General features: G+C 36.5%; 1 protein-coding gene and 1 pseudogene across 1 annotated transcript; both read right to left on the bottom strand.

Moving 5' to 3' along the window:
- Positions 1-18,818: 18,818 nt before the first annotated feature.
- On the bottom strand, positions 18,819-21,188 carry LOC133784134 (uncharacterized). Its single transcript, XM_062223622.1, has 5 exons — positions 20,981-21,188; positions 20,680-20,763; positions 20,047-20,122; positions 19,180-19,262; positions 18,819-19,015 (listed from the first exon to the last, which is right to left on the bottom strand). Exons 1-5 carry the CDS (start codon positions 21,058-21,060, stop codon positions 19,012-19,014), a joined length of 327 nt encoding a protein of 108 aa, XP_062079606.1. The 5' UTR covers positions 21,061-21,188; the 3' UTR covers positions 18,819-19,011.
- Positions 21,189-22,176: 988 nt separating this feature from the next.
- Positions 22,177-25,908, bottom strand: LOC133785337 (uncharacterized; annotated as a pseudogene).
- Between the last annotated feature and the right edge of the window lie 1,052 nt (positions 25,909-26,960).

Below are 26,960 nucleotides of genomic sequence, written 5' to 3'. Positions count from 1 at the left end.
ATTAGTGATTATTTTGTGGGTATTTTGCAACTATCTATTATTTATTAAGTGGTTAAATGTTATAATATTTGCTGAGATAAATTATCGCTGAAATATGTGAATATTGTGTGCATATTTTGCAACTGTTGGTGAAATTAGATTTTATTTGCTATGAATTGTTGATATTATTCTTTCTTAAATACATTTTACTTTTAATAAGTTATGTAAGTTTGGTTTTTGAATTGTAGACAATAAACTTAAGGAGAATGCAGTAACAAAGGACAACACGAAGACCCATTGGCATTGTTGATTGATGGATTCAAGGATTTTATTGTGTTTGGAATTTGGATAACTGTAATATTTCGATTAAGTGTTATCTTAACTGGTAGTAGAAACTATTAAGACTTGATTTTCTTCATTTTAGGTTTTAATTTGATAATCTTTTTTTTTTTATTTATTGAATTATTGATTTTCATAAAACTTGATAACCCAACCCTCAATGTAGTTAGTAGAGTTGGGTTATATATGAAACATGTTTTAAATAAGTTAGAATTCTCTAGGCTAATGTAATTGAATTGGCTTATTCAAACACCCTCAACCTGACTAACCCAACCCATGCCCAGCCCTCGATTACACCACCATAATAATAAGAATATATAGACAATAACACTTGACAGAGTCCAAGAAAAGATTGAGATATAGATATGCAAACTCTAGTTGTAGAACAAAACTATTTGTTCTTCTTGCAAGCTTCAAACCTTTTGGCTAGAACACCAATTGAATCATTTTGATGGAGTGAATCAAACACAAGGCTTATACATGAGATGTATCATTGTCAAAATTCTCTATTTCCTAGCCCTTAATGGATGCTTGAGGCTTTCTCTAGTAGGAAAGAGAATTGGGATTGAACAAGCCTTGAAATTCACAAAGACAAACACTTTCTTTATGAATTTATTGGAGAAAAAAAATGATCTTGGGAGCTAGAGAGAGAGAGGTTAGAGAGATATTTGAAAGAGTGACCAAGTCTATCAAATCATTAAGAGATCCCTTTTATAATGTAGGCACCATCATTAAGCTCAACCAATAGGATTAGAGCTTTTGGAACATAACATTTGGAGATTAAAACACGTGTCTGTACGGACACATCAGGCCATGCATTGCTTGACTATAGGCGATGCATCACCTACTGCGATTTGCCAAACCCTAAGGTTTTAGGCAATGCATCGCCTCCAAGGAGGCGACACAACTCCACATGGGTAGGTCCAACTTCTCAAAAGTGACCTTAAACAACTCCAACTGCTCCCAAAAATTTTGGTCATCTTTAGATACCTCAATGTATCACTTTGAACCCAAAAACACAAATTTTAAATGCCTACAACAAAAAAATCAAATACATCTTCACCATGTGAAACCATTTAAGATTTTACATCTACATTGTGTAAGACCACTTGTGTAACGTCTTCCTAATCCAGGACCGTTACACTATGTACTTTAAATAGTTCCAGACTTGCTTATCAAGTCTCTTGGTTATAAATGTGTAACTAAGGTTAGTGATAAGAGTTAGGGTTAAAATTTGTGGTCAAAGAGAACGTTGAATTTTCATTAAAATATTCTTGTTTATACATGGGATCTCAACATAATGTTTAAAAGGTCTATTACAGTTCAAAATTTACAATTAGCCGACCTAAGCGGCAAAGTAAGGGGTACAACCCTAGTTCCTCCAAGATAACTCCAATCGTGGTGGTTGAGCAGCCACATATGTACACGCCACCACCGAAGCTCTCCAACTCATGGCTGGTCCAGTTTCCCTTTCCCCTTACCTGCACCACATAGAACCTGTGAGCCAAGGCTCAACAAGAAAACTTAAACAAATGCATTAAAAATAAATACTGATTCAGAGGTATATTTAGCATGCCCAACAGTAATAACCTACTCATGCATGCATACAATTACAAATAAACGATTATAGGATCATTCTGGGGCCCATTGCCCTGAATAGATGACCATAGAGTCAACCTAGGGCCCTTTTCCCTCAATAGATTACAATAGAGTCAATATGGGACCCTATGGCCTAGTTATGTGACCATAGAGCCATCTGGGGCCAAGTGCCCTAGCTCTGAGTAAATAGCCATAGAGCTAGCTAAGCGCTTTGTTCTTTTCCAAACGACCATAGGGTCAACCAACATAATAGTGTGTCCCTGATTAGGCCTAAGCCTCTCGACCAGCGCACAACGCGCTATTCTTGCCCTTGACTAATAACTCAATGCTTTATTCAGATATTCACACAACCAGATAAACAGATAACTTGGTAAACAAATAACCAGATACAAATGACCCGATACAAATAAGCATACTTCAGATATAACAAGTATGCATGCATATTACTCATATATCTCAGCCATATAAATACAAACATAGTGATAACTATGTTCCGTAACGGGGCTAAGCCCTAATCACGTATATAATCACATTTAACACGTACTAGGTGCAGTTTTCTTACCTCAGGTCAAAGTGCAACGTATAATAAGAAAGACCCTCGAGCACGATCCTGATTTCGAGCCCCTAGCAATAACCTAGTCACAACCATAATATAAAATCTCATTAATGACGAGCAAAAAAAAGGCTTTCAGACCAAGTCCTAGGCTCTGAGACGTCGAATTCTACTATACCGGGTAGTAGAATTGATCTTGAGCCCTTAGGTTTGGGTTCATCTCACTAAAAAACCATTCTGACCATTCCTTCTTATGTGTGTCATGGCACCCCCTAATGGGTCGTGGCGCGCCTCAATTCAAAGGCTCCCAGCCCCTATATTTCCTGGGACACGCCTCATAACTCAGACCTGCTGGGTCGTGCCGCACCTCTGCGAGACCGAATTCCCTGAGCCCTGGGTGCACACGGGTCACGGTGCCCCAAGAACATGGGCGTGGCACGACCCTACGAACCCAGATTTCCAGTTTTTTCCTCAAGCCAAATCTTACCCAAAATCATCCCAAACAATTCCCAAAACCATAATTCAACCCCCAGAACAACATCAACATATTACCAGCAACAAGACCCAACCTAAAACTTGACCAAAAACTCACAATCAACCACTTGAGCCTCAAAGCTCAAGAAAACTAGAAAAACCAAAACAGAACTTAGTCAAACACAGGGGTTGATGCTTACCTTATCAGTGTTTAATGATCTCCTAGCTACAAGCAATCCAACCCTAGATTCAAGCCTTCAATTTCTTTGAATTCCCTTAGTTTTCTTCAAGAAATCCACACAAAAATAGAGAGAGAGTGAGGGAACAGTTGGGAGAGAGAGAGAGAAAGAGCTTATGAGAGTTTGAAGGCTATTGAGTGTTTTTTGTTTTGTGAGGTTACTTAGAGTTCAAGTAACTCTAAGTGAATCCCGGGGCTCGGGGTACCCAAAAATGTCCCCGAGGGTAAAATTGTCAAAATCCCTTCAATTCCCTCCTAATCTCACTAACTCTGAATATATCTTCAAATATTTATTCCCATTACCCGATAACCCGGTCATGAACTAAATACCCAAAATACCCCTTGACTCACCTCGAGTCGAGTATTTGGCCTCGTTGTGACTTTCCCACGAACTTACTCCCTAGGATCGCCTTGTGTCGTGTAACCCAAATATATCCACATAGTAATGTGGTCTCACACATATATCACTTAAGCACATATTTCATAATTAAATCACATATATGTAAATAATTTTCCATAATTTGCCATCCTGGCCCCCCTAATCGAGGCCCTAAGCCTTATTAGGTAATTGGGACGTTACAACTATCCCCTCCTTACATGAATTTCATCCTCAAAATTTTACATGAACATCTCGGGATACTGATCCTGCATATTTGACTCTACCTCCCAGGTTGCTTCCTTGACCTTAATGTTCCTCCATAATACCTTAACCAAGGGTATAGTCTTGTTCCTTAGGACCTTCTCCTTCCTGTCTAACATCTAAACTAGCTACTCCTCAAAGGATAAATCTCTCTCCAATTCTAGATCCTCATAACTTAACACATGAGTCTCATTTGATACATACTTCTTCAACATGGAAACATGAGATACGTTGTGCACATTAAACAGTGTCGAGGGTAAGGCCAACCTATAGGCCACCTTAACGAGCCTCTTCAGGACCTCAAATAGTCAACAAAACTAGGGATTAACTTACCCTTCTTCCCAAATCTCTTTACCTCTCTTAGTGGTGAAACCCTAAGGAAGACATACTCTCCCACTTGGAACTCCACGTTCCTCCGCTTTGTGCCTGAATAAGGCTTTTGTCTACTCTAAGACAGGAGCATCTGAGCTCTATTCTTTTAAATAGCCTCTGTGGTCCTCTAAATTGCCCCAAGACACAAATAATTCTTCACACCAATCTCATCCCAGTGAATGGGTGATCTACACTTCCTACCATATAACATCTCATAAGGTGCCACTCCAATAGTCGACCAGTAGCTGTTATTATAAGAAAACTCTATTAGAGGCAAATATCTACTCCAGAACCCTTTAATATCCAATACAATGCTTTCAACATGTCCTCCAATATGTAGATAGTCCTCTCAGACTGATCGTTAGTTTGAGGATGATAAGTTGTACTAAACTTTAGATATGCCCATCGCCTTCTGTAAACTTCCTCAAAACTTGGAGGTAAGGATAGGATCCCTATCCGACACTATAGACCTTAAAGTCCCATGAAGGCATACTATCTCTCTCACATAGAGATCATCATACCAGTCAACCGTGTAGTTTGTCCTCACTAGTAGAAAGTGAGTTGACTTCGTATACCAGTCCACAATGACCCAGACCAAATCGTGCTGACCCACTGTCTTGGACAACCCCACCACGAAATCCATCATGATGTCCTCCTACTTCCATTCTGGGATATCCATAGGTTGTAGTAGCCCTACTAGTCTCTAATGCTCTACCTTGACCTGTTGACAGGTCAGACACTTTGCCACATACTTAGTCTCTTCCCTCTTCATCCCATGCCAGCAATATAAACCTTTCAGATCCTAGTACATCTTCGTGGTGCTTGGATGTAGAGAATAAGGGGTAGTATGAGATTCATCCAGAATCTCCTATTTATTCCCAGTGGCCATTGGAATGCAAATCCAATCCTTGTATCTCAATAAACCCATGTCTGACACTGTATAGTCCTTAGCCACACCAGCTAGGACGTCCCCTCTAATATTTCCCAAGTTTGGGTCACCCAACTGTTTCTCTTTGATCCTCTCTAAAATAGTAGACTGCAGGGTGATGTTGGATAACTGGCCCACCACTAGCTAAATACCTACTCTAGTCATGTCCTCTGCCAACTCTTTGGATATCTTCCTTGCATTATACAACTGTCCCGGGCACCTCTGGCTTAAGGCATCTTCCATCATGTTGGCTTTGTCTGGGTGATAAAGGATCTCATAATCATAATCCTTCACCAGCTCTAACCAATGCCTCTACCTCATGTTCAAGTCCTTTAGGGTGAAGAAGTATTTCAAACTCTTGTGATCAATGTATATCTCACACTTCTCACCATACAAGTAGTGCCTCCACACCTTCAGTGCAAAAACCACTGTTGCAAGTTCTAGATCATGTGTGAGGTACCTCTGTTCATACTCCTTCAGCTGGTGTTATGCATTGGCAACCACCTTTCTTGTCTGCATAAGGACACAACATAAACCATATCTAGAGGTATCACAATAAACCACAAACTTGTCGTGATTTGTAGGAAGACTCAAAACTGGAGCGGTGACCATATTCTTCTTCAGTCTCTGGAAGCTATCATCACACCTGTCTGACCATATAAACCTCTAATTCTTGCGTGTCAACTCTGTCAATGGTGATGCTATCTTAGAAAACCCCTCCACAAAGCTTCTATAATAACCTGCCAATCCCAAGAAACTTTTAATCTCTATAACATTCTTCGGCCTTGGCCAATCTTTGACTGCCTCAATCTTTGCTGGATCCACCATAATTCCATCTTTACTAACTATGTGACCGAAGAATGTCACCTGTGGCAACCAGAACTCACACTTCTTGAATTTCACATAGACCATGTGATCTCTCAACCTCTGTAGTACTAATTTGAGATGTTGCTTGTGCTCTGTCTCTGACTGAGAGTATACCAGTATATCGTCAATAAAAATGATCATGAACCGATCCAAGTAGTCTTTGAACACCCTGTTCATCAAATCCATAAATGTTGCTGGGGCATTAGTCAGTCCAAATGACATCACCAGAAACTCATAATGCCTATACCTGGTGCGAAATATTGTCTTCGATATATCTTCCTCCCTGATACTCCGCTAGTGATAACCAGATCGAAGATCTATCTTGGAGAATACCGTCTTACCCTGTAATTGATGAAACAGATCATCAATCCTTGGCAGAGGATACTTGTTCTTGATAGTTAACTTGTTCATTTCTCTATAATTGATACACATCCTCAGATAACAATCTTTCATCTTCACAAAGAGAACTGGTGCGCTCCTTGGTGAGAAATTGGGCCTAATAAAACCCAAGTCTAGTAACTCCTGTAACTGAACCTTTAGTTCCTTTAGCTCTGCTGGAGCCATTCTGTATGATGCCCTAGACACTAGCTTTGTCCCTGACACTAGCTCAATCACAAACTCTATCTCCCTATGTAGAGGTAACCCTGGCAAATCCTTTGGAAACACGTCCAGAAATTCACAAAATAATTCGATCTGTCGTGGTCCCACTGACACGACCTGGGTGGTATCCACCACACTAGCTAAGAATCATATGAGTCCCCCTGCAATAAGTGTCTAGCTCTACGTACGGATATCATAGGAGTACGGGGTCCATGCACAGTGCCAACAAATACAAAGGGGTCTTCACCCTCAAGCTCAAAGGTTACCATCTTCTTCTTGCAATCTATCGTTGCCCTATACTTGGATAACAAATCCATACCCAAGACCATATCAAAGTCAAGCATAACCAACTTTATCAAATCAACTGACAACTCTCTACCGTCCACTACCACTGGTAATGATTTGACCCATCTCTTTGAAACCACTAACTCCCCAAGAGGCAGCAAAGTACCAAACCCCAAAGGATAAAAGTCACATGGTCTACACAGTCCTTCAATAATCCCACTAGCCAGAAAAGAGTGTGTAGTGCCTGAATCAATCAAAACAATATAAAGGGTCTCAACACTAGAAAGTTGACCTGAAACCATCGAGGGACAAGCCTTGGCCTTTGCCTGAGTCAAGGTGAACACCTAAGCTAGCATCAGACTATCCATCTTCTTGGGCTCTTCCTTCCTTGCTTTTGGGCAATCCTTCTTTAGGTGTCCCACAATCCTGCAGACGAAGCAGGAATTCGACTGACATTCCCTAATATGGCGCCTCTTTCATTGAGTACACTCTGGAAATGCTTTCTAGGTATCACTGCCACCATGGCGGCCTATCTGTACGCCTCGTGCTCTCCTATCTGGCCCTGATGCTAAAAATGTATTTGGAGTCTTTCTCTTTTGCTCACTAAGGCCTCCGCCCCTACCAAAGTCTATAAATTGAGGTCTTGGCCTCCTAAGGTCCTTTTTGGCTGCATTCTCGCACCAGATCTTGTTCTCTACGCTCTCAGCTATGAGCGCCTTCTCAACAACCCGTGCATAAGTAGTCACTCTTAGCACAGTAGTGATGCGAACATCCGAGGCTATCATAGGTTGTAGCCCCTAGAGAAACCTCTCCCTTCTAGTCCCATCAGTGGGCACCAGATCCCCGACAAACTTTCCTAATCCGTCAAACTTCAAGGCATAATCAGTCCTGATATGTTTCCCTGAAGTAACTTGCTGAATTCTTCGACCTTCACAACTTTAACTACATCATTGTAGTATTTACAGAGTTCTAAATTCTTTCCATTCCATAGTATTTACATTCCTTTTCTGGGATACAACCTCCCACCATATTCGGGCATCCTCTCGAAACATATAAGTGGCACAGGCCACTCTCTCATTACCGCCCACCCTCCTGAAATCCATGATGCTGGTTATCATTGTCATCCACTGCTCATCCTTCGGTGGGTCTGAGTTGCCCTAAAAAACTGGAGGGTGTTGTTTCCTAAACCTCTCATCTACTACAGGTTGTAGGTTCTCTACTGGAACCTATTGTTGTCTCAAGAAGAGAATCTCATCTTCTTGCCTCTGTAACTTGGCTTGCATATCAGCAAGCACTTGTTGTCATTTCCCTAGATCTGGCGGTGGGACCTGGCCTAGATCATTCTCTTCCCTGGCCTGTATTTCTTGGCCACCCAACCTCTCTGATCTTTAAGGAAGCATAGTGATAATAGTCTCACTCTGCAATGATCAATTCAAAAATTAGGTAATTAATAACTATACCTCTTGTTGCCTAGCGGTCCAAGACCGAACAAACTAACAGATGCAATGCTAATAAGCATGCCAACACGTAATACATTCAACCACAGTGCTAATAAGCACTTCTTGATATTCATCAGCAAATATCAATGTAAATAAGCATTACTGACATACATAAGCAATAAACAATGCAAATAAGCATGTTCAAGCATTTATACATTATAACAATGCTAATAAGCATGTGTCTGGCATATATGCAATTAACATCGCTAATAAGCATTTCTTTAACATTTATAATCAATCATCGTGCTAATAAGCATCTCCTAACATACATGCATCTATAACAACGCTAATAAGTGTGTCCTAACCTACATGTCCATATAACAATGCAAATAAGCGGTTCCTTTGCATTCACAAGCAATTAAAATACTAATAAGCATATCTTTATCACTCATGCAACAGTCAAGGGTCATGCCCAATCAACATATCTCATGCTCCCTAATGAGGCATGTAGATAAGGTGTATACATTTATTTAAATAGTTAAGCACTTAATCACATAAGTAGTTACTAAAGCTTGTCTTTAGTGGTGAGGGTACATGCTCGAAAAGTCTTCAGGAACCCTTAAGCCTTACCAACTCTGATACCAATTTGTAATGTCCTCATAATCCAGAACTGTTACATTTTGTACTTTAAATAGTGTCAGACTTGCTTGGTTATAAATGTGTAACTAAGGTTAGTGACAAGGGTTAGGGTTAAAATATTTGGTCAAAGAGAACATTGGCTTTTCATTATAATATTCTTGTTTATACATGGGTTTTTGACATAACGTTTGAAAGGTCTATTACAATTCAAAAGTTACAATATCTCAACCTAAGCGGCAAAATAAGGGGTACAACTCTAGTTTTGCCAATATAACTTCGACCTTGGTGGTCGAGCAGCCGCATATGTACACGCGGCCACTGAAGCTCTCCAACTCGTGGCTGGTCCAGTTTCCCCTTCCCCTTACCTGAACCACATAGCACCCGTGAGCCAAGGCTCAGCAAGAAAACTTAAACAAATGCATGAACAATAAATAAAGATTCCAAAGGTATATCTAGCATGCCCAACAAAAATTACCTACTCATGCATGCATAAAATTACAAATAAACGATTATAGGATTATTCTAAGGCCCACTTCCTTGAATAAATGAAAATAGAGTCAACCCGGAGCCCTTTGTCGTAAATAAATGACCATAGAGTAGATTGGGAGCCCTATGCCCTAGCTATGTGACAATAGAGTCACCCAAGGCCATGTGCCCTAGCTCTGGGTAACTTGCCATAGAGCTAGCCAAGCGCTTCGTTCTTTTCCAAACGACCATAGGGTCGGCCAACATAATAGTACGTCTACGATCAGGTCTAAGCCTCTCAACCAGTGCGCAGTGCGATGTTGCCGCCCTTGACTAATAAGTAAATGCTTTAATTAGATATTTAGACAACCAGATAAATAGATAACCAAGTAAACAGATAACTAGATACAAATGACCTGATACAAATAATCATACTTCATATAAAAAAAAAGTATGCAAACATATTACTCATATATCTCATCCATTTAAATACAAACATAGTGATAACTATGTTCCTTAATGGGGCCAAGCCCTAATCATGCAGATAATCACATTTAACACGTACTGGGTGCAGTTTTCTTACCTTACGTTTGAGTGCAACGTATAATAAGAATGACCCTCGAACACGATCCCGGTTCCGAGCCCCTAACAGTAACCTAGTCATAACTATTATATAAAATCTCCTTAATAACGTGAGAAAAAAGGCTTGCGAACTGAGTCCTAGCCTCTGAAACGTCGAATTCAACTAAACTGGGTAGTAGAATTGATCCCAAGCCCTTAGGTTTGAGTTCCCATCACTCCAAACCCATTATGGAAATTTCTGCCTATACGCGCTCCGACGCCCCCTAATGGGTCGTGAGGTGCCTCAAGTCAGAGGTTCCCAACCCCTATATTTCCTTGGACATGCATCACGACTCAGACCTTCTTGGTCGCGATGCGCCTATGCAAAACTAAATCCCTTCTGCCCTGGGTGAACGTGGGTCGCAGCGCGATCCTACGAACCCATATTTCTAGCTTTTTCCTCAAGCCAGTCTTACGCAAAATCACAGGGTGAGTCAAGGGGTATTCTGTTATTTACTTCATGACTGGGTTATCGAGTAATGGAAATAAATATTTTAAGATATATTCGAAGTTAGTGAGATTAGGAGGGATTTTCAGGGACTTTGACCATTTTACACTCAGGGATGGTTTTGGGTACCCCAAGCGTCCGGATTTACTGAGAGTTACTAGAACTCTAAGTAACCTCACAAAGCACAAAACACTCAGCAGCCTTAGAACTCTCATCAACTCTCTCTCTCTCTCCCAACCGTTCCCTCCATCTATCTTTATTTTGGTGTGGATATCTTGAGGAAAAGTAAGGGAATTCAAGGAAATTGAAGGTTTGAATCTAGGGTTGCATTGGTTGCAACTAGGAGATCATTAAACACAACTATGGTAAGCATCAATCGTTGTTTTGACTAAGTCCTGTTTTGGTTTTTTTTATGTTCTTGAACTTTGAGGCTCAAGGGGTTGATTGTGAGTTTTGGTGAGTTTTTGGTCAAGTTTTAGGTTGGGTTTTGTTGCTGGTAATATGTTGATGTTGTTATGGGGTTAGATTATGGTTTTTGGAATTATTTGGGATGATTTTGGGTATGATTTGGCTTGAGGAAAAAGCTTGAAATCAGGGTTCATAGGGTTGCGCCGCGACCCTGTTCTTGGGGAACCACGACCTGCATGCACCTAGGGCCCAGGGGATTCGGTTTCATAGAGGCGCGCCGTGACCCAATAGGTCTGAGTCGCAACGCGTGTCCCAAGAAATACAGGGGCTGGAAGCCTTGTACTTGAGGTGCGCCACGACCCATAAGGGGCCGCTGCGGTGCATATAGGCAGAAATTGCTAGAATGGGTTTTGAGTGACAGGAACTCAAACCTAAGAACTTGGGATCGTATCTACTACCCGGTTTAGTAGAATTTGACGTCTCAGAGGCTAGGACTCGATCCGGAAGCCTTTTTTCACTCGTTATTAACAGGATTATGTACTATGGTTTTGACTAGGTTACCACTAGGGGCTCAGAACCAGGACCGTGCTTGAGGGTCATTCTTATTATACGTTGCACTTGGATGAGGTAAGAAAATTCCACCTAGTACTTGTTAAATGTGATTATATGTGTGATTAGGGCTCGACCCTATTAAGGAACATAGTTATCACTATGTTTTTATTTAAATGGCTAAGATATGTGAGTAATATGTATGCATACTTGTTTTATCTGATGTATTCTTATTTGTATCAGGTCATTTGTATCAGGTTATCTGTTTACCTGGTTATCTATTTATTTGGTTGTCTGAAGATGTGATTGAAGCATTGAGTTATTAGCCAAGAGTGGAAATATCGCGTTGTGCGCTGGTCGAGAGGCTTAGGCCTAATCAGGGACGTACTATTATGTTGGTCGACCCTATGGTCGTTTGGAAAAGAACAAAGCACTTGGCTAGCTCTATGGCAAGTTATTCAAAGTTAGGCACAGGGCCTCGGGTGACTCTGTCGTCACATAGCTAGGACATAGGGCCTCAAATTGACTCTATGGTCATTTATTTAGGGCAAAGGGCCCTAAGTTGACTCCATGGTCTAGAAGGATCCTATTATTGTTTAATTTTAATTGTATGCATGCATGAGTAGGTTAATACTATTGGGCATGCTAGATATACCTCTGGAATTTGTATTTATTGTTCATGCATTTTAAGTTTTCTAGCTGAGCCTTGGCTCACAGGTGCTATGTGGTGCGTGTAAGGGGAAGGGGAAATTGGACTAGCCATGAATTGGAGAGCTTCGGTGGCATCGTGTAGTTATGCAGCTACTTGACCACCACAACCGGGGTTATCTTAGAGGAACTAGGGTTGTACCCTTATTTTGCTTCTTAGGTCAGCTGATTGTAACTTTTGAACTATAATAGTCCTTCTAAACATTATGTCGGGATCCCATGTATAAAAAAGAATATTTTAATGAACAGTCAATGTTCTCTTAGACCAAAATTTTTAACCCTAACCCTTGCACTAACCTTAGTTACACATTTATAACCAGGGACTTGATTAGTAAGTCTAGAACTATTTAAAGTACACAATGTAACATCCTGGATTAGGAGGACCTTACAACTTGGACTTTGTATTTTAACCAATCCTAACATTTAACACAAAAATTTAATTAGAAGATAAAATATGACTACATAAAGAGGCAACTAGTAGAATACCAAGGCGAAACAATCTAAAAGTTAGCAAAAGGATTACAAATACCAACGTAAGATAAGGCTTCTACTAAAAGCTTGCAGGAAGCCAGTCTTGAGTTAGCCATCTCTCCAATAGGGCCAGCCAATGTTGGGAAACTTATACAGGATCTTTATTTATTTTCATGTAGATCTAATATTAAACAAATTAATATGAGATAACCTATAATATGTTTCTAAAATTGAATTCGAAGAGAAACAAAGATAAGAATACTTACAGTATATGCAGCGGAATGAAAGAGTCCTTCCTTCAGTTTCTCTAACTCTTGTATCCTTTATGTCGCAGAGTATTATCAAGAAACTGAAATGTTCTTCTAATTTTTTCACAGTCTTCCAATGTATCCTTAGAATCACCTAGACTAGAGTGGGCAATTCTCAACACATGAGTTAGATACAGAGAGAAGAAGAGAACATAACAAATAGGCTTAGAAAAGGACTTGTGTTTAAAGAGAATCTAAAACCTATCAGAAACTTTGACTTGTCAAACTTGTGTTTTGACTTCTCTCTAAGCACTCCTTTTATAGACTCAATTAGGCCATTTAATTTAATTTAAAAAATCAATAAAATAATAGCCAATTAACAGCCCTAGATCGAAATTATCATGGGCTATAGGCCCTTGAAATTTCCCATTTGATTATAAGCTCATTGGACTTAAAATCAAGGGCTGTATTATTTTCAATTGATTTAATTAATTAAATAATTATTTAAATCCTTTATCAAATTAATTATTTATAATTTGAACCTTGATCTAAACTTATTTATTAATTTAGATACCAATTTATCTTGATTAATAAATCTACCCTAATTTCTCTTTTCTTCTCAAAATTATATAACTCTACGAAACTATCCAAAATTGACCTGGTCAACTTTGATAATTCTCATTGATAATTAAATCAATTAATTGAGAATATCTAGATGATTTTACCCAAGGTACAATGGGGACCATGGGTCTATGAAATCAAGCTCCAATAAGTTATCATAAATCTAACAAATAAATTTACTAACTTATTAATTCATCGTGACTCCACTATAGACTTGGAATTGCACTCTTGAATTCATAGAACGCTCTATCATAAATATAGATACACTATTAATTATCCATTGTTACAACCATAATTGTCATTCAATATTCTATAGGCGGTCTACAATGAGATAGGACTAAAATACCATTTTACCCCTCATTGTATTTTATCCTTAAAACACTTAGTTCCTTGTAAATAATATTTCGGTAAACTAATTTAATTACTGAAATGAGATCTCTATCATTTAACACCTTGAACCAAACTAAAAGGGAACCATCATTTCACTTCTTCATTAGAAGCTATAGATGTTCATATCTATGATTAACACTCCCACTCAATTGTACTACCGAGTTCCCAAGATGTAAGTATGGGCTAGTCCATAGAGTAATCTGGTAACGAACAAGTCAAAGAACTCAAATAATACAATCAGTTAGAATACTAACCACTCGGAATTAAGATTGAATTGACCTATGGTCAACTGTATGATATGACTAGAATAGATAATAACAATATGTTTCCTTATCTTATCAATTGTCAATATCAGTCCAGTTCGATGTAACAAATACATCTGATCTTATCTACTTTGCTAATGTTCTGGAAAGAACATAACACTATAATGTGTAAGTAGATCATATCGTAGATTGGCAAGTCAGTGTATATCCTATGCACTGACTAATCTTAGGACTAACTTATTTTGAACATATAATCATATTCCACTGTGATTACGTCACTATAAATAAGATTAGCTATATGCTTGGGATTTAATAGAAGTTTATATTAAACAAATAATCATGAAAATAAAACATGTGAGCAAATTGATTGACCAAATCACAAAATTATTTCTATTCTTTTATTGATAATAAAATGAGATTACAAAGAATTTGGGTTTTAATTAGGGCATCAAACCCCAACAAGATTAGTTAGAATACTAACCACTCTGACTTGCACTAATTGAAACTAATGCCTTAATTTTACTAACCCGATTTCCTTGATATGCTTATCAAATGTAGCTTCTGGTAGTGTCTTTGTAAACGGATCCACAAGATTGTCTTCAGTTGCAATCTTCATAACCTTCACATCTCCCCTGGTCACATATTCTCGAATAATGTGATTCTTCCTTTCTATATGCTTACTCCTCTTGTGGCTTCGAGGTTCTTTCGAGTTGTCTATCACTAATGTATTGTCACAAAACAACACAAGCGGTTTATCCATTTCTGAAATAACACCAAGATCCGAATAAAACTTCTTTAGCCAGACTATTTCCTTAGCTGCTTCTGATGCAGCTATGTACTCAGCCTCCATGGTGGAATCTGAGATTGCAGACTGCTTTACACTTCTCCAAATTACAACTCCACCCCCAAGAGTAAACACCATTCCAGAAGTAGACTTCCTGTCATCGACATCAGTCTAAAAATCTGAATCGTTGTAGCCTACAGGGTTCAGAACACCACCCTTGTAGACTAACATATAATCCCTAGTTCGTCTCAAATACTTCAGGATATGCTTAAGTGTTATCCAATGTTCCGGTCCTAGGTTTGACTGATACCTGCTCACTACTCCTGCTACATAGCAGATATCTAATCTAGCACACATCATGGCATACATCAGACTTCCAACTGCATAAGCGTAAGGAACTTTTCTATTTGCATCTTCCTCTTCAGGAGTATGGGGAGACTGCTTCTTTGAAAGATGAATTCCATGGCAGGAAGGTAGACGCCCTTTCTTGGAATTTGTCATTAAGAAACGTTCAAGCACTTTATCAATGTAAGCTGCTTGAGATAGAGCTAAGAGTCTGTTCTTTCTATCCCTAATGATCTGGATACATAGAAAATAACTTGCTTCACCCAAATTCTTCATCTGGAATTGAGTGCTCAGCCAATTCTTCACATCTGATAATTTCTTAACATTGTTTCTAATGAGTACGATTTCATCTACATAAAGAACCAAGAATACCACTATTTGATTTTCCTTCAATTGGTAAACACAGGGCTCATCAACATTTTGTTCAAAGCCATAGGTTTTGATTATTTCATCAAACCTAGGATTTCAGGAACGAGAAGCTTGATTAAGTCCATAGATGGACCTATTCAACTTGTAAAATTTTCCTTCTTGTCCAGCTACTTTAAATCCTTCTGGCTGATCCATATAAATGACTTCGTCAAGCTTTCCATTAAGAAAAGTTGTCTTGACATCCATTTGCCAGATCTCATAGTCAAGAGTGGCTGCTATGGATAGGAGGATGCGAATGGACTTGAGCATGGCTACCGGAAAAAAAGTTTCCTCGCAGTCCACGCCTTCTCTTTTGGTATAACCCTTTCCCACTAATAGAGCTTTATAAGTCTCAATATTTCCACCAACACCTTGTTTCTTCTTGCAGATCCACTTGCACCCAATGGCCCTAAAGTCACTAGGTGCTTCCAAAAGATCCCAGATGGAATTTGAGTACATATACTCCATTTCCTGTTTCATGGCTTCGAGCCATAGTTCCTTTTCAGTGCTAGCCATTGCCTATTTGAAAGACAACGGATCATCATCACGAGTGTCACCAACAACCATATTGGTTTCACCATCCAAACCATAGCGAACTGGGTTCCTAGAAACCCTCCCATTATGACGAGGCTCCGTGACTGTTTGCTAAGGAACAGTGGTACTTTCTTCATTTAAATTGACTTGCGTCGGTTGGACATGAAGAGTGGAAATTTCATCATCAACTTGCGTTGATTACGATGGAACATTAGTTGGAGTCAATTGATTGATCCAAAATGGGTATGTTTTAAATATTTATAAATTGCAAGCGCACGAATCGTTCATATAGAATAGTGATCGTGTAAGCAAGGATGTCGAACCCAAAGGAATTGTCTAAAATCGAAAAGAAAACTATTTTAAATCAAAATTAATATATTCTAACCTAGCTCCAAAGATTGATGAGACTTTGTAAAAAGAAAATCAAATAAGAGACAATATTAAAGAAATTAAAGACAATATATAAACATAAATTAAAAGTAGAAATCAAGATGGTAAAAGAAAGATTATTAAGATAATAGAATCCACAAAATATAAGTTCAATAATATTTAAAAGTACATTGATTCCCAAGTTCTAGTAATAGTAGAAATTAATCAAATCATCACTTATTCAAATTAGATATTATATTTAAGCACAAGTTTTTATAAAAATATAGGATCTATCTTCACTTTTTAAAATTATAATTTCAAAGCATTTAATGTAAATCAATCTAATAAAATAACAAATAAATCAATGAATATTATTTATAAGGCAAAATATAATATTTTTGTTCTAAGCATTGGATGTGTACAATTTAATGACACATCTTACACAAAGAATATTATGTTTTTGCATTAATGAAGAACAAAGTATAAATATGTGCTAACAATAAAAAATACATGATATTTAAGATGAAAGATGATATTTGAAAAAGAAAAATCCATAAACTTTGTTGCACGAAATGGGAGATCAACATACAAAATAAATAATATCTAGTTACATATTGTTTCATCATCACCTTAATAATCTTAAAAAGAATAGAAACTCATAACTAGAATAGAAAATACAAACAAAAAAATTACAAACATAACTTAGGAAAATTTGGACGAAAACCCTCAAATTGTTCCTCTAAAAATACATAGACAAATAACCAAAAAGAAGAAGAAGATGAAGAGAATAGAGAGGTTTTAAAATGTGGTAAGTATGTAGTGTAACCTCCTTCAAAAATTTGAACTAAACTCCCTTATTTATAGCCAAAAAAAGTGTATTAAAATAATCAATTTAAATTAATTAAATTAATAATAATATGGCAAATAGGGATAAATTATAGGGTGTAATGATGATGTTGTAGGGTAAAATGTGTAGAAAAGTTTGGGTAAAAACGTGGTATTTTTGGAAAAGGGGACAAGGGTACAAAAGTCTGCTTTTGTTGGGCTCAAGGGGAAAATGGCATGGAGGTTGTGGCAGGTGGGAAAGTGGCTGGATTGGGTAGGCCACTGGCGTGGTGGAGGCATTGGGTCTGGGTGGTTTGGCTGGCAGGCGTAGGCCTGGGTGATGCTGAATTGGGCCAGGTGGGCCTGGGATGCTTCGGTAGGGAGAGCTTGCTGGGGACGAGGGAGATTGAAGTAATTGGCTTGATTTGGTTGCATCAACTGTGAGGAGCAATGGGCTTCGGTTGGGTGCATCAAGCTCGGAGCAGTAGGATCCGTTGGGCAGCTAAAGTCTTCAGGAGGCCCACGGTTGGGAAGGCAACAGAAAGGAAGAGGGCCTGGGCGACTAGGCAATTGTGGCTGCGGTTTGGGCCTGGGCTGGCGTGATTGGGCTGCTACAGCTTCCTTTTTTATTTTTCAAATATACCACTTTTCATTCTTTTTCTGAATTTTCAAACATCAATTTGCCACAAAATTTCTGCAAAATTATCATAAATTAAATTAAAACTAATATTTTCATTAATAAAATATACAACATAAATCTCATGAAAATATTAATTAAAACTTAATTTACTTTGACATTTAATTTCAATAAAACAACATTTTTTACCTCAAATTAAACAACAATAATTCAAATAACACTACAAGAAAAAACAGTATTCATAACACTTAAAAAGTGCTATCGGGGACTATTGATAGCACTTCTGAAAATGCTAACGTAGCCCATGTTATTAAAAGTCCAGTCTTTTCTATAACATTTTTTGAATGTTATGTTCGGTGTTATCTTAAACTATTCAATAACACAATTTTAGGTGCTATAATATTCAAATAATAACATTTAGATAGAGTTTTTTATTATAAATTTGAAGTTTAATCTTGTATTTTTTTCATAACACTTTTCAACTGTTACATTTGATTATTTTGATAACATTTTTAGTTTGTTATATTATATAAACCATAACAATTTTTTACGCTTATAATATGCTTTTAAATCATAACATATAGTAATAAAATTTTAAATTTTATTTTGATAAATATACTTATATGGTTTTTTTTTTAATTAAAAGATTTTCATTATTGTATTTTGATAAAAAAAAAATTCAAAATTAATCATAAAATGTAATTCTCAATAGATTGATAAACCATAAGTATTACATTAAACAATAACTAATTCAAACCATGAATGTGTCTACTTCATGAGATCTTAGTTCTAACTTAAGTTTGAAAGCATAACATAATAAAGTTTTATAATCTTGAACAATTTTTACTTCAAAAATGAAAAATAGAAACATTACAAGATACACAAAAGTAAACCATGCGTGAAACTTGCTCCATCCTTCAATTCATCATCCTTTGTGCACTTGTCTTTGTTGTGAGTCCATTTGTTTAGCTACAACAAAATTTAAATAAGTAATGCTTCAACTTAAAGTTATAGTAAACTAAAAGAGTACATAAAAAAAGTTAATTACCTAAATATAACTTTATCAGCTGGCCATGCAATTATACTACAAGCAAAATCTGCTCTATAAAAAGATAATATTAGGGCCTTCTCACCTTAAAGAATGCAACCGTCCAACAACAGCAGACTTCTCATGCCAAAAAAATGGTGTGGGTTTAACATGCTTCTTGATGATAGACTGCATAAACATAATACCAAAAATCAGCTTGACCCAAATTATATATTTGTGTTTGTGTGTGTGTATTATATACATGCGTTTATAATCAAAGCAAGAGAAACTGGGAGCATCAAATAAAGTAAGTTTTCTCATTGAAAAGTTTCCATCAACACTTTGTCTCAAATTAAAAGGTAGGTGTAAAAATCGGGTCATTTAAAAGTTAAAAGATGCCATTGGTGCTCAAAACCAAATGTTTGTTTTCCAATCCAATCACACAATTTAATTGATAAAGCTGAGATGCCAGGCATCATTAATGCCACACAAACAATTACTCTAGAGTCCAGACTAAAACTAACAAACAAGGTTAATAAACTGATTCATAAACACAAAAATAAATCATTGGTAATGAAAGTTACTACCACCAATTATTTTTTTTTAACTAGGCTCTCCACCTAAAAAATTTGAACAAGAAACCATAGCAATTGCTATGTAGGTGCCCAGGAAAAATTTGAACAAGAGATCTTGTTGGAGTAAATTACATGCCTCACCATTTGAGCTACCCCTCTTAAGTTACTACCACCAAATTAACTAGTTCTGATTAAAATATTTTCAAAGGTTTCCTTACCAAAATTAATTTTCATTAGTTCCAATGAGAATTGTTTGGAAGCACATGCTATAGAAGAAAGTTGTATATCCTTATCTAGTAAAATTTCAGAACTCTTTTCAAGTCCCGCATAGAATTATGTTGCATTAAACTTCCAAGATTTAGAATATTAACTGCTATAAAAAATACAAACCATTGTACCTTATTTGGATAATGAACTCCACTTGGTGGTCTAGGAATGTGTACATGGAAGGCTGGACACTTGTAGAACACTGACCTAAATAAACAGAAACAAATTGTGAAAGATCGCACCCTCAGCATCCACATTCTAAGGCAAAATTAGATACCAGCCCAAAAAGCAAAACAAAATAAGAAGATCAGAATAAAAATTTCAAGTGGTCATGGAAATTAATAATCTGTTTTCAAGACAGACATAAACAAGCTTTAATCCTTTATTATTTATTTATTTTTCAAAAGAAACAAACTTGTATTTATTGTAAAGCTAATACAAGGAAAATGTGGTATGAATAAGCACAATATGCAAAACACTTGGGGATTGTAAATTAACAAATTACAAAACACAATTCCAATCCCTGGCAAAACCAGAGAACAATACTACCTTAAACTTTTAACATTATACACCAATTTTGCTACCCAAAATTCAAACTTAACCCAAAGAGTTTCCCTGGTAGCTTCAACTTCCTAAAAAAACTTCTAATTCATTTCCAGCAATATCTTGTGTACTGAATTAGTACACAGCAATAATGTAATATTATTAATGTTTCAAAAACTATTATATCGTAAATAGATGCATTACTTTAAAGCAATACCTACCCGGAACTTGGCACACTGTAGGTTTGCACGTGAGAAGAATACATCTCTAAGACAAGCATGGATGAAGTCCACATAAGACAAATCCTACAATTCCACAGAAACATATTAAGTGAAACTTCAAAAACAAAGTAAGCAAGAGTGTTGTCTTTATTAAATGAAGCTTTCCTTCTTTCAATGAAGAAATATTGCTCTAGAAACCATATCTTGGCTAACCAAAATGTGAAATTCTACTGCAAGACTTTCATTATTTTTCTTATAAAACCAAAACTGTTGTTGCAAGCACAAGGTTGTGAAAAATTACCAGTTTTGAAAGATCAAGGCCAGAAAGTTTAACACCTCGAAATCTAACTTTCTACTTAAGACAGCATTGATTTCCTCCATAAGTCCCTGCAATCAATAATTTATGGTTGGCCAGCAGTCACTTATGATGAGTAACAAGAAGATGAAACATGGAAAATCAGATATATTATATCATCTTACATAAGTAAACACACGAAGCTGAAGGAATATAAAATGAAATCTGAAGGAATAATATGTAAACTAAATACCATTTCAGGATCCTCACACACAGTATGCCAACCACTGAACATTGTAGCAAGCATTGAATAAGGCTCTCGTTGAGTCAAAGTATCAACAATAGTGTAAAATTTCTTCCCCCCTACAACCAATAATAAATTACATTCAATCTACCATGCATAGATATGCACTCAATATATTAAGATCTATCTTTCAAAAATAAATTACATTCAGTCTACCATGCAGAAAGAAAAGTTTTCTGTATAATTCAGTGCTTCCAAACACAGTAATATGACTGGCTTACTACTGATTAAGTATCTGAAACAAGTCAGAAGGCAAAAATAATAAATCCTATCTCTGGTATTGATTCATGAGCCAAACAGAAACCAATTTCCACATATCTACAACCAAACTATAGTGTGGATCTACACATAGACAATCCTTAACAAATAAGATGGTGACCGAGGCTGGACCACAACCATCACTTTATAACTGAGTAGGAAACTAAATTTAACTTTGTAATGCTACAGTTCCTAAATCTCAGGAATATGCACAAGAATGCTAAGTAGGTAGCACAGCAAGCATACAACAAACAAAGCTCGTTTGGCTACAAATATCAATCTATTGCTTATCAAAAGCACACCAAAACAACAAATTCTATAAAAGAAAATATATCCATCCAATACACCATAATACAAAAGCATAAAAAGCTCAATTCAAAAGTCCTTTAAAGCTTTAACCTCAATCTATGGAGCTAATCTATAGTTAATTGACAATAAAATATATACAACTCCCAATCAACTGCCATAAAAAAACACCACAACTTTAGATAGTCCAGAGCAATTTCTTATTAAAAGAGGGTACTTATTAATTATGAAAATAAAAAACCTTCCTTTGTGTTTAGAAGTTCTTGAAGTGTAGGAGGCACTTTTCTGTAAAGAACTGCAGCTTCGAGGCTCTATTCTGTAAAGAACTGTAGCTTCAACCTTGCAGAATTCTGTAATCCTTTCTATCAATATCTGCAGCTTTCACAAATTTTTTCAAGTTCTGTCCCAATATATAGATTTCATCATATAGGAACCATCCTGAGAGGGAATTTTTTTTGGAGAAAATACTAAAATGGATACAAGATTACCCTAATTTTAAATGATTAAATTGATCCATCATTTGACATAAAATACATATTAATTTGGATAAATAACATGTTTTACTGTGGAAAGTAAAATTATTCAGTTTTTTAATTCTTGAACTGTAAAGAATGACAGAATCCTACTGCAAAGTCTGACATCCTTCAGCTGAAATCGTAACTATGACCTCGAATTAGTATTCATTCCAATCAATATAATGCTAACCAGATTGTACTTTATTTCCTTAGACTTTGTATATATGTTTTGCCCTTCTTTATGATCAATTAAAACAAAATTTAAACACTTCCACTTAGTGTCATTATGTCTAATTTTCATATGTTGGTGAAATGGTCTTACTAGCAAGAAAGTGACAACTGTTTTAGGTTTAACTTTCATAGAAGTAATTGAGCAATTAGGATTATCTGATATTAAATTGAAATTTGAATTAAAAAAGATACCTCACACAGAAAAATTTGAATTAAATTGAACTTGTGGACTTTTGTAGATTTCTGAGGCTGGAAGACAACCTTTGTACTCGACCTCACGCATACCTCCTTCCACTCCGAAGCTGAAGCTCCTTCGCTTCGATAATCCCTAGGCGAGTACAAAACTTGGAGCGTCGAATGCGCTGTGATTTCGAAAGAAAAATGCACATGATGACTTAGAGAAACTGAAGACTCAAAAAAAAGTTGATAGAAAAAGATACAAAGGTTAGTGTGTAGATTAGATGTCTCAACCACAGCTAATTTTTATTCAGAAATGGAAATGGATTTTCACCTAATCCAAGCATGCTTGTCGATAATCAGACGACTGACTTTAGATCTTTTGATATTTCTCAAGGCATGGAGATCTTCTGGCTTTCCCTTGAACTCCAGAAATTCTCCAAGTACATATTTATTACCTTTGAGCTCCACCCTGTGTGCAAACAAAATGGTAAAATCTTCCAGTAGTGAAAGCCAGATATCATGGAAACAAATGGACTATATTTGACAACCCCTTTTCTTTAATTTTCTTCAAAATTACATAAGAAACAATATTCTTTTTTCCCTCAATAAAAATGGCATGTGCTCCTTTCTTTAACAAAGCAATAATAATGACCAGACAAGTTTTAAAGAAGACTAAGAAACTTGTTCAAAGCTTAAAATAGTTTAGAGCTCCTTGGAAAATAAAAAACTACAATTGGAAAGCAGTATCTAAATGTCATTTGAAATGACTTCAAAAATAAGGACTTCATTAATGTTCAGACAACCAAAGCAACAATCTCTTATACCTTAAAAAGGAAATAAGTATTTATACTTTATAGTATAGATAAATGACAAACCTATCCCAAATTGGAGCAGTACTGAGAATAAAATTGAGGTTCTGCTGTATAGATTCTTGCATCTCTTTCTTTCCACCTCCAAATGCACCCTTAAGCCAACCAGAAAACATAGGCTTTGTTTCTGGTTTCTGTTGAGTCCACTGGTCATAGGGAATGACTTCTGGTGGAAAGGAGCCTGGCTGAATAGTACTGCAAGAAAAGAAGCTCGGTGAAATTAAAGGGAAGACAAATTAAATGTCACAGATGTTACTATCTACAACAACTACAATGTAAAACAAACCTACAAAATCACTGAGATAGGCATGTGCAGTGGTTTAGTGTCTAACTTAAAATGGCCGCATTATAACCCTTTAATTCACTTCGAATACAAAATAATTATGTTTTCATTGTGGCAATGTACTTTCTAAATTATGCTAGTCTTGCTAGATATCATTCTGATTGACCCCATGTAGGGATCCTTAATTCAATAGCCATAACAATAGGTAGAGAAACATAGAGACATTGAGGGTCAAAGAAAATGGAAAATAGGCCAATCTGATAAGTGTTGTTTAATTGAACATATTGATGAGAACATATTAATGGAGGGGCTTTTCTCCTTTTAAAATCTCTTTCCCTGGTATTTTCTTATCTTGGGGTGATAATATTTCTAAACTTTCTATGTAACACTACTGAGTTTTCCTCATTGTTAAATCTTCTTGAGGAGTTTCAGTTGAGAGTTAAATTAGATGGTAAAAGGGTATGGTCATTAACTCGTCACCTATTTTCTGGATTTTTAAGCCTTCTCTGGGAATTTGGAAGTCTGTGGCACTCAGTAAGGTCAAAACATATTGCTCATGTGATAAGTTTTTTTTTTTTTTTTGCTGGAGACTCGTGTGATAAGGTTTAAACCTGGGATAGGTTGCAAAAGAAATGTCCTCTTCTGTCTTTAAGTTAAAATTTCAGCATCCTATGTGAAAGGTTAATACATAGATCAATTGTTCATGCATTGTTCTATGGCTCTGAGACTTTGGTTCCAGTTAGTCAAAGGAGCTACCAGAGAAGGGTGTTGCAGGGATTCCTGGTTTTGGCCATTTACTAGGAGCTTTGTTGGAGTTGGCAAAAAGATCTTGTGTTTTTGTAGTCCAGGTTTTCTGAGAAAGAGAGAGAGAGAGAGAACATTTACAGTTGTCTCTCTGTTTTTTTTTAAATACCAAATGTAGTGTAATTAAAACAATTTGGTTTAAGTTTTTTTATTTAATTTTCTTGTAGCTAGGTGAAAATCCATAGTCCTCAGCCAAGTTCTTTGCCTCTTTTCTAAAAAATATTTTTAGCTCCTAATAAACATAGGTACATAAGCACGAACATGTGCACGCATATACATACATAAAAGTAACATGTAAGTTTAAGAAATTTAAACACCATAACAAAAGCTACAGATTTATCTGTGAAATAAAGATACTAAAGGTCAAATCACGAAACATTCAAATCAATCGCATACCAACATTTCAGATTGGGAAGTAAAACTTTGCAAAACAAGTATCCTTTAGGCAAAGCAACTCCTCTTTGTTCAAGATATGATTCAAGAATTGAAGCTTGTTTTCTAGTCTCCTCCACCTAAAAATAAACAATATGAAAGAAACAACTTGAAGACCAAAATCCAGACAAAAATACTTGGAATCTGTAGATTTGGTTATGCATGCATATCCATGACATTACTTGATACATATACATCATTTATTTCCCCATTTGAAGCATTACTTTTGCTTTTGCTGTCAAATACCATGAGTATCACATAAACAACCAAGTAAAGTGAACAGCAAACTAAACTAAACCAAAGACAGCAATAAGCAAAGGCATTTGATATATAAAAGTACTGAAATTAAAAAGCTCCATTCAGAAAGCATTGATTTTTAAAGCTACTTACTGGGTTAGGAAGATGTTCTGTTTTATTTTTGGTCTCACACGACCAACTACCATCCGCATTGATCAACACAAATCCAACAAGATTCTTGACAGATACAACCACTGCCCCTCTGCACCAAAAACAGAAAAGTAACAACTTCGTAAGCAGAAACAAAGCAAATTGAGTTGAAGTAGACATCTTTGACCCTTCTTCTATTATGTTGAGCTAGTTAACAGAGTAGTAGTACAAGGTTATATAATGAGAGTATCGTAGTTGCACTGTTGAGAACAAAAAGATGAGGTTTTTATTTATAATTTATAATTTTGGGAAAGAAATTTGCATAACCTTTGGTGAGGAGAACCAGATCGATGTTCTGTCGAGTGCCGGTGTCAGCATCGGGAATCCGAAGGCCGACATAGGCCTTCCCACCATAAAGCTTTTCAAGTCTGCAAACAAAAACCCAGAAACAACAAATTGAAAAGGAAGGGAATTGGTGTTCGAATTGTTGTATATATACATACATATATATATATATTTACAGAGAGAGAAACAGAAGTACCGATCGGCGACAGAGAAGAGGGCATTGGAATCGGAGGTCTCGACCTATCGTCATCGTAGAAGAAGCGCTTGAAGACTTTGTAAAGGATGAGACCGCACGGTATCTTGCTGAGAGAGAAAGATAGAGCATGAGAGAGAAACAGAGGAGGCGTAGGGTTATTAGGGATTCTTTTGCTTTTTCATTTGGCGCCTAAGTGAATAATTTACCACCTAATAAATTTTTTAGTCGTGTCAAACAATAGCGTTTTTTAAAATATGTTATATTTTAATGTAATATATGGGCATAATTGTTGTAGTGTAATTAAACTACAACATTTTACAACAAAATAACTATAAAGATACACAAAAATGTATAAAATTAAAATAAACCTAATAAATTCAAAATTATTTTAAAACTTAATAAATCAATTAAAAACTCAAGAATTAAGCAACAATTAGCACATAAAATATGGTAAAATAACTCTATTTTGTAGAGTTATCATCAATTCTTTAACCATCTCCTCTAAAACTACTTTGCTGCGAGGTTTAAAGTTCTAGACATAATCATTTTCCAGAAAAGTAGCATTTGTAGAAGTAAACACTTTCTTTTCTGAATGGCTATAGAAAATTTCACCCCGAGTACCTTTAGGATAGCCAACAAACATGCAAACTTCAGCTCGCGGTTCTAGCTTTCCCTCCTTTTTCCTTAGGACGTGAGCGGGACACCCCCAGATTCTATAATGTCATAAACTAGGTTCACGACCATTCCAATGTTCTAAAGGTGTTTTGGGGATTGATTTAGACGGCATGACATTGAGAATATCGTTCGCGATTTCAATTGCATGTCCCCAGAACGAAGTTGGTAGAGTTGAGCAACTAAGCATGCATCTAACCATTT

The sequence above is a fragment of the Humulus lupulus genome, chromosome 6 (genome assembly GCF_963169125.1).
Source record: "Humulus lupulus chromosome 6, drHumLupu1.1, whole genome shotgun sequence".
NCBI lineage: Eukaryota > Viridiplantae > Streptophyta > Magnoliopsida > Rosales > Cannabaceae > Humulus > Humulus lupulus.
The sequence above is the reverse complement of the archived record's forward strand: the minus strand, read 5'-3'. Positions and strand labels throughout refer to the sequence as shown.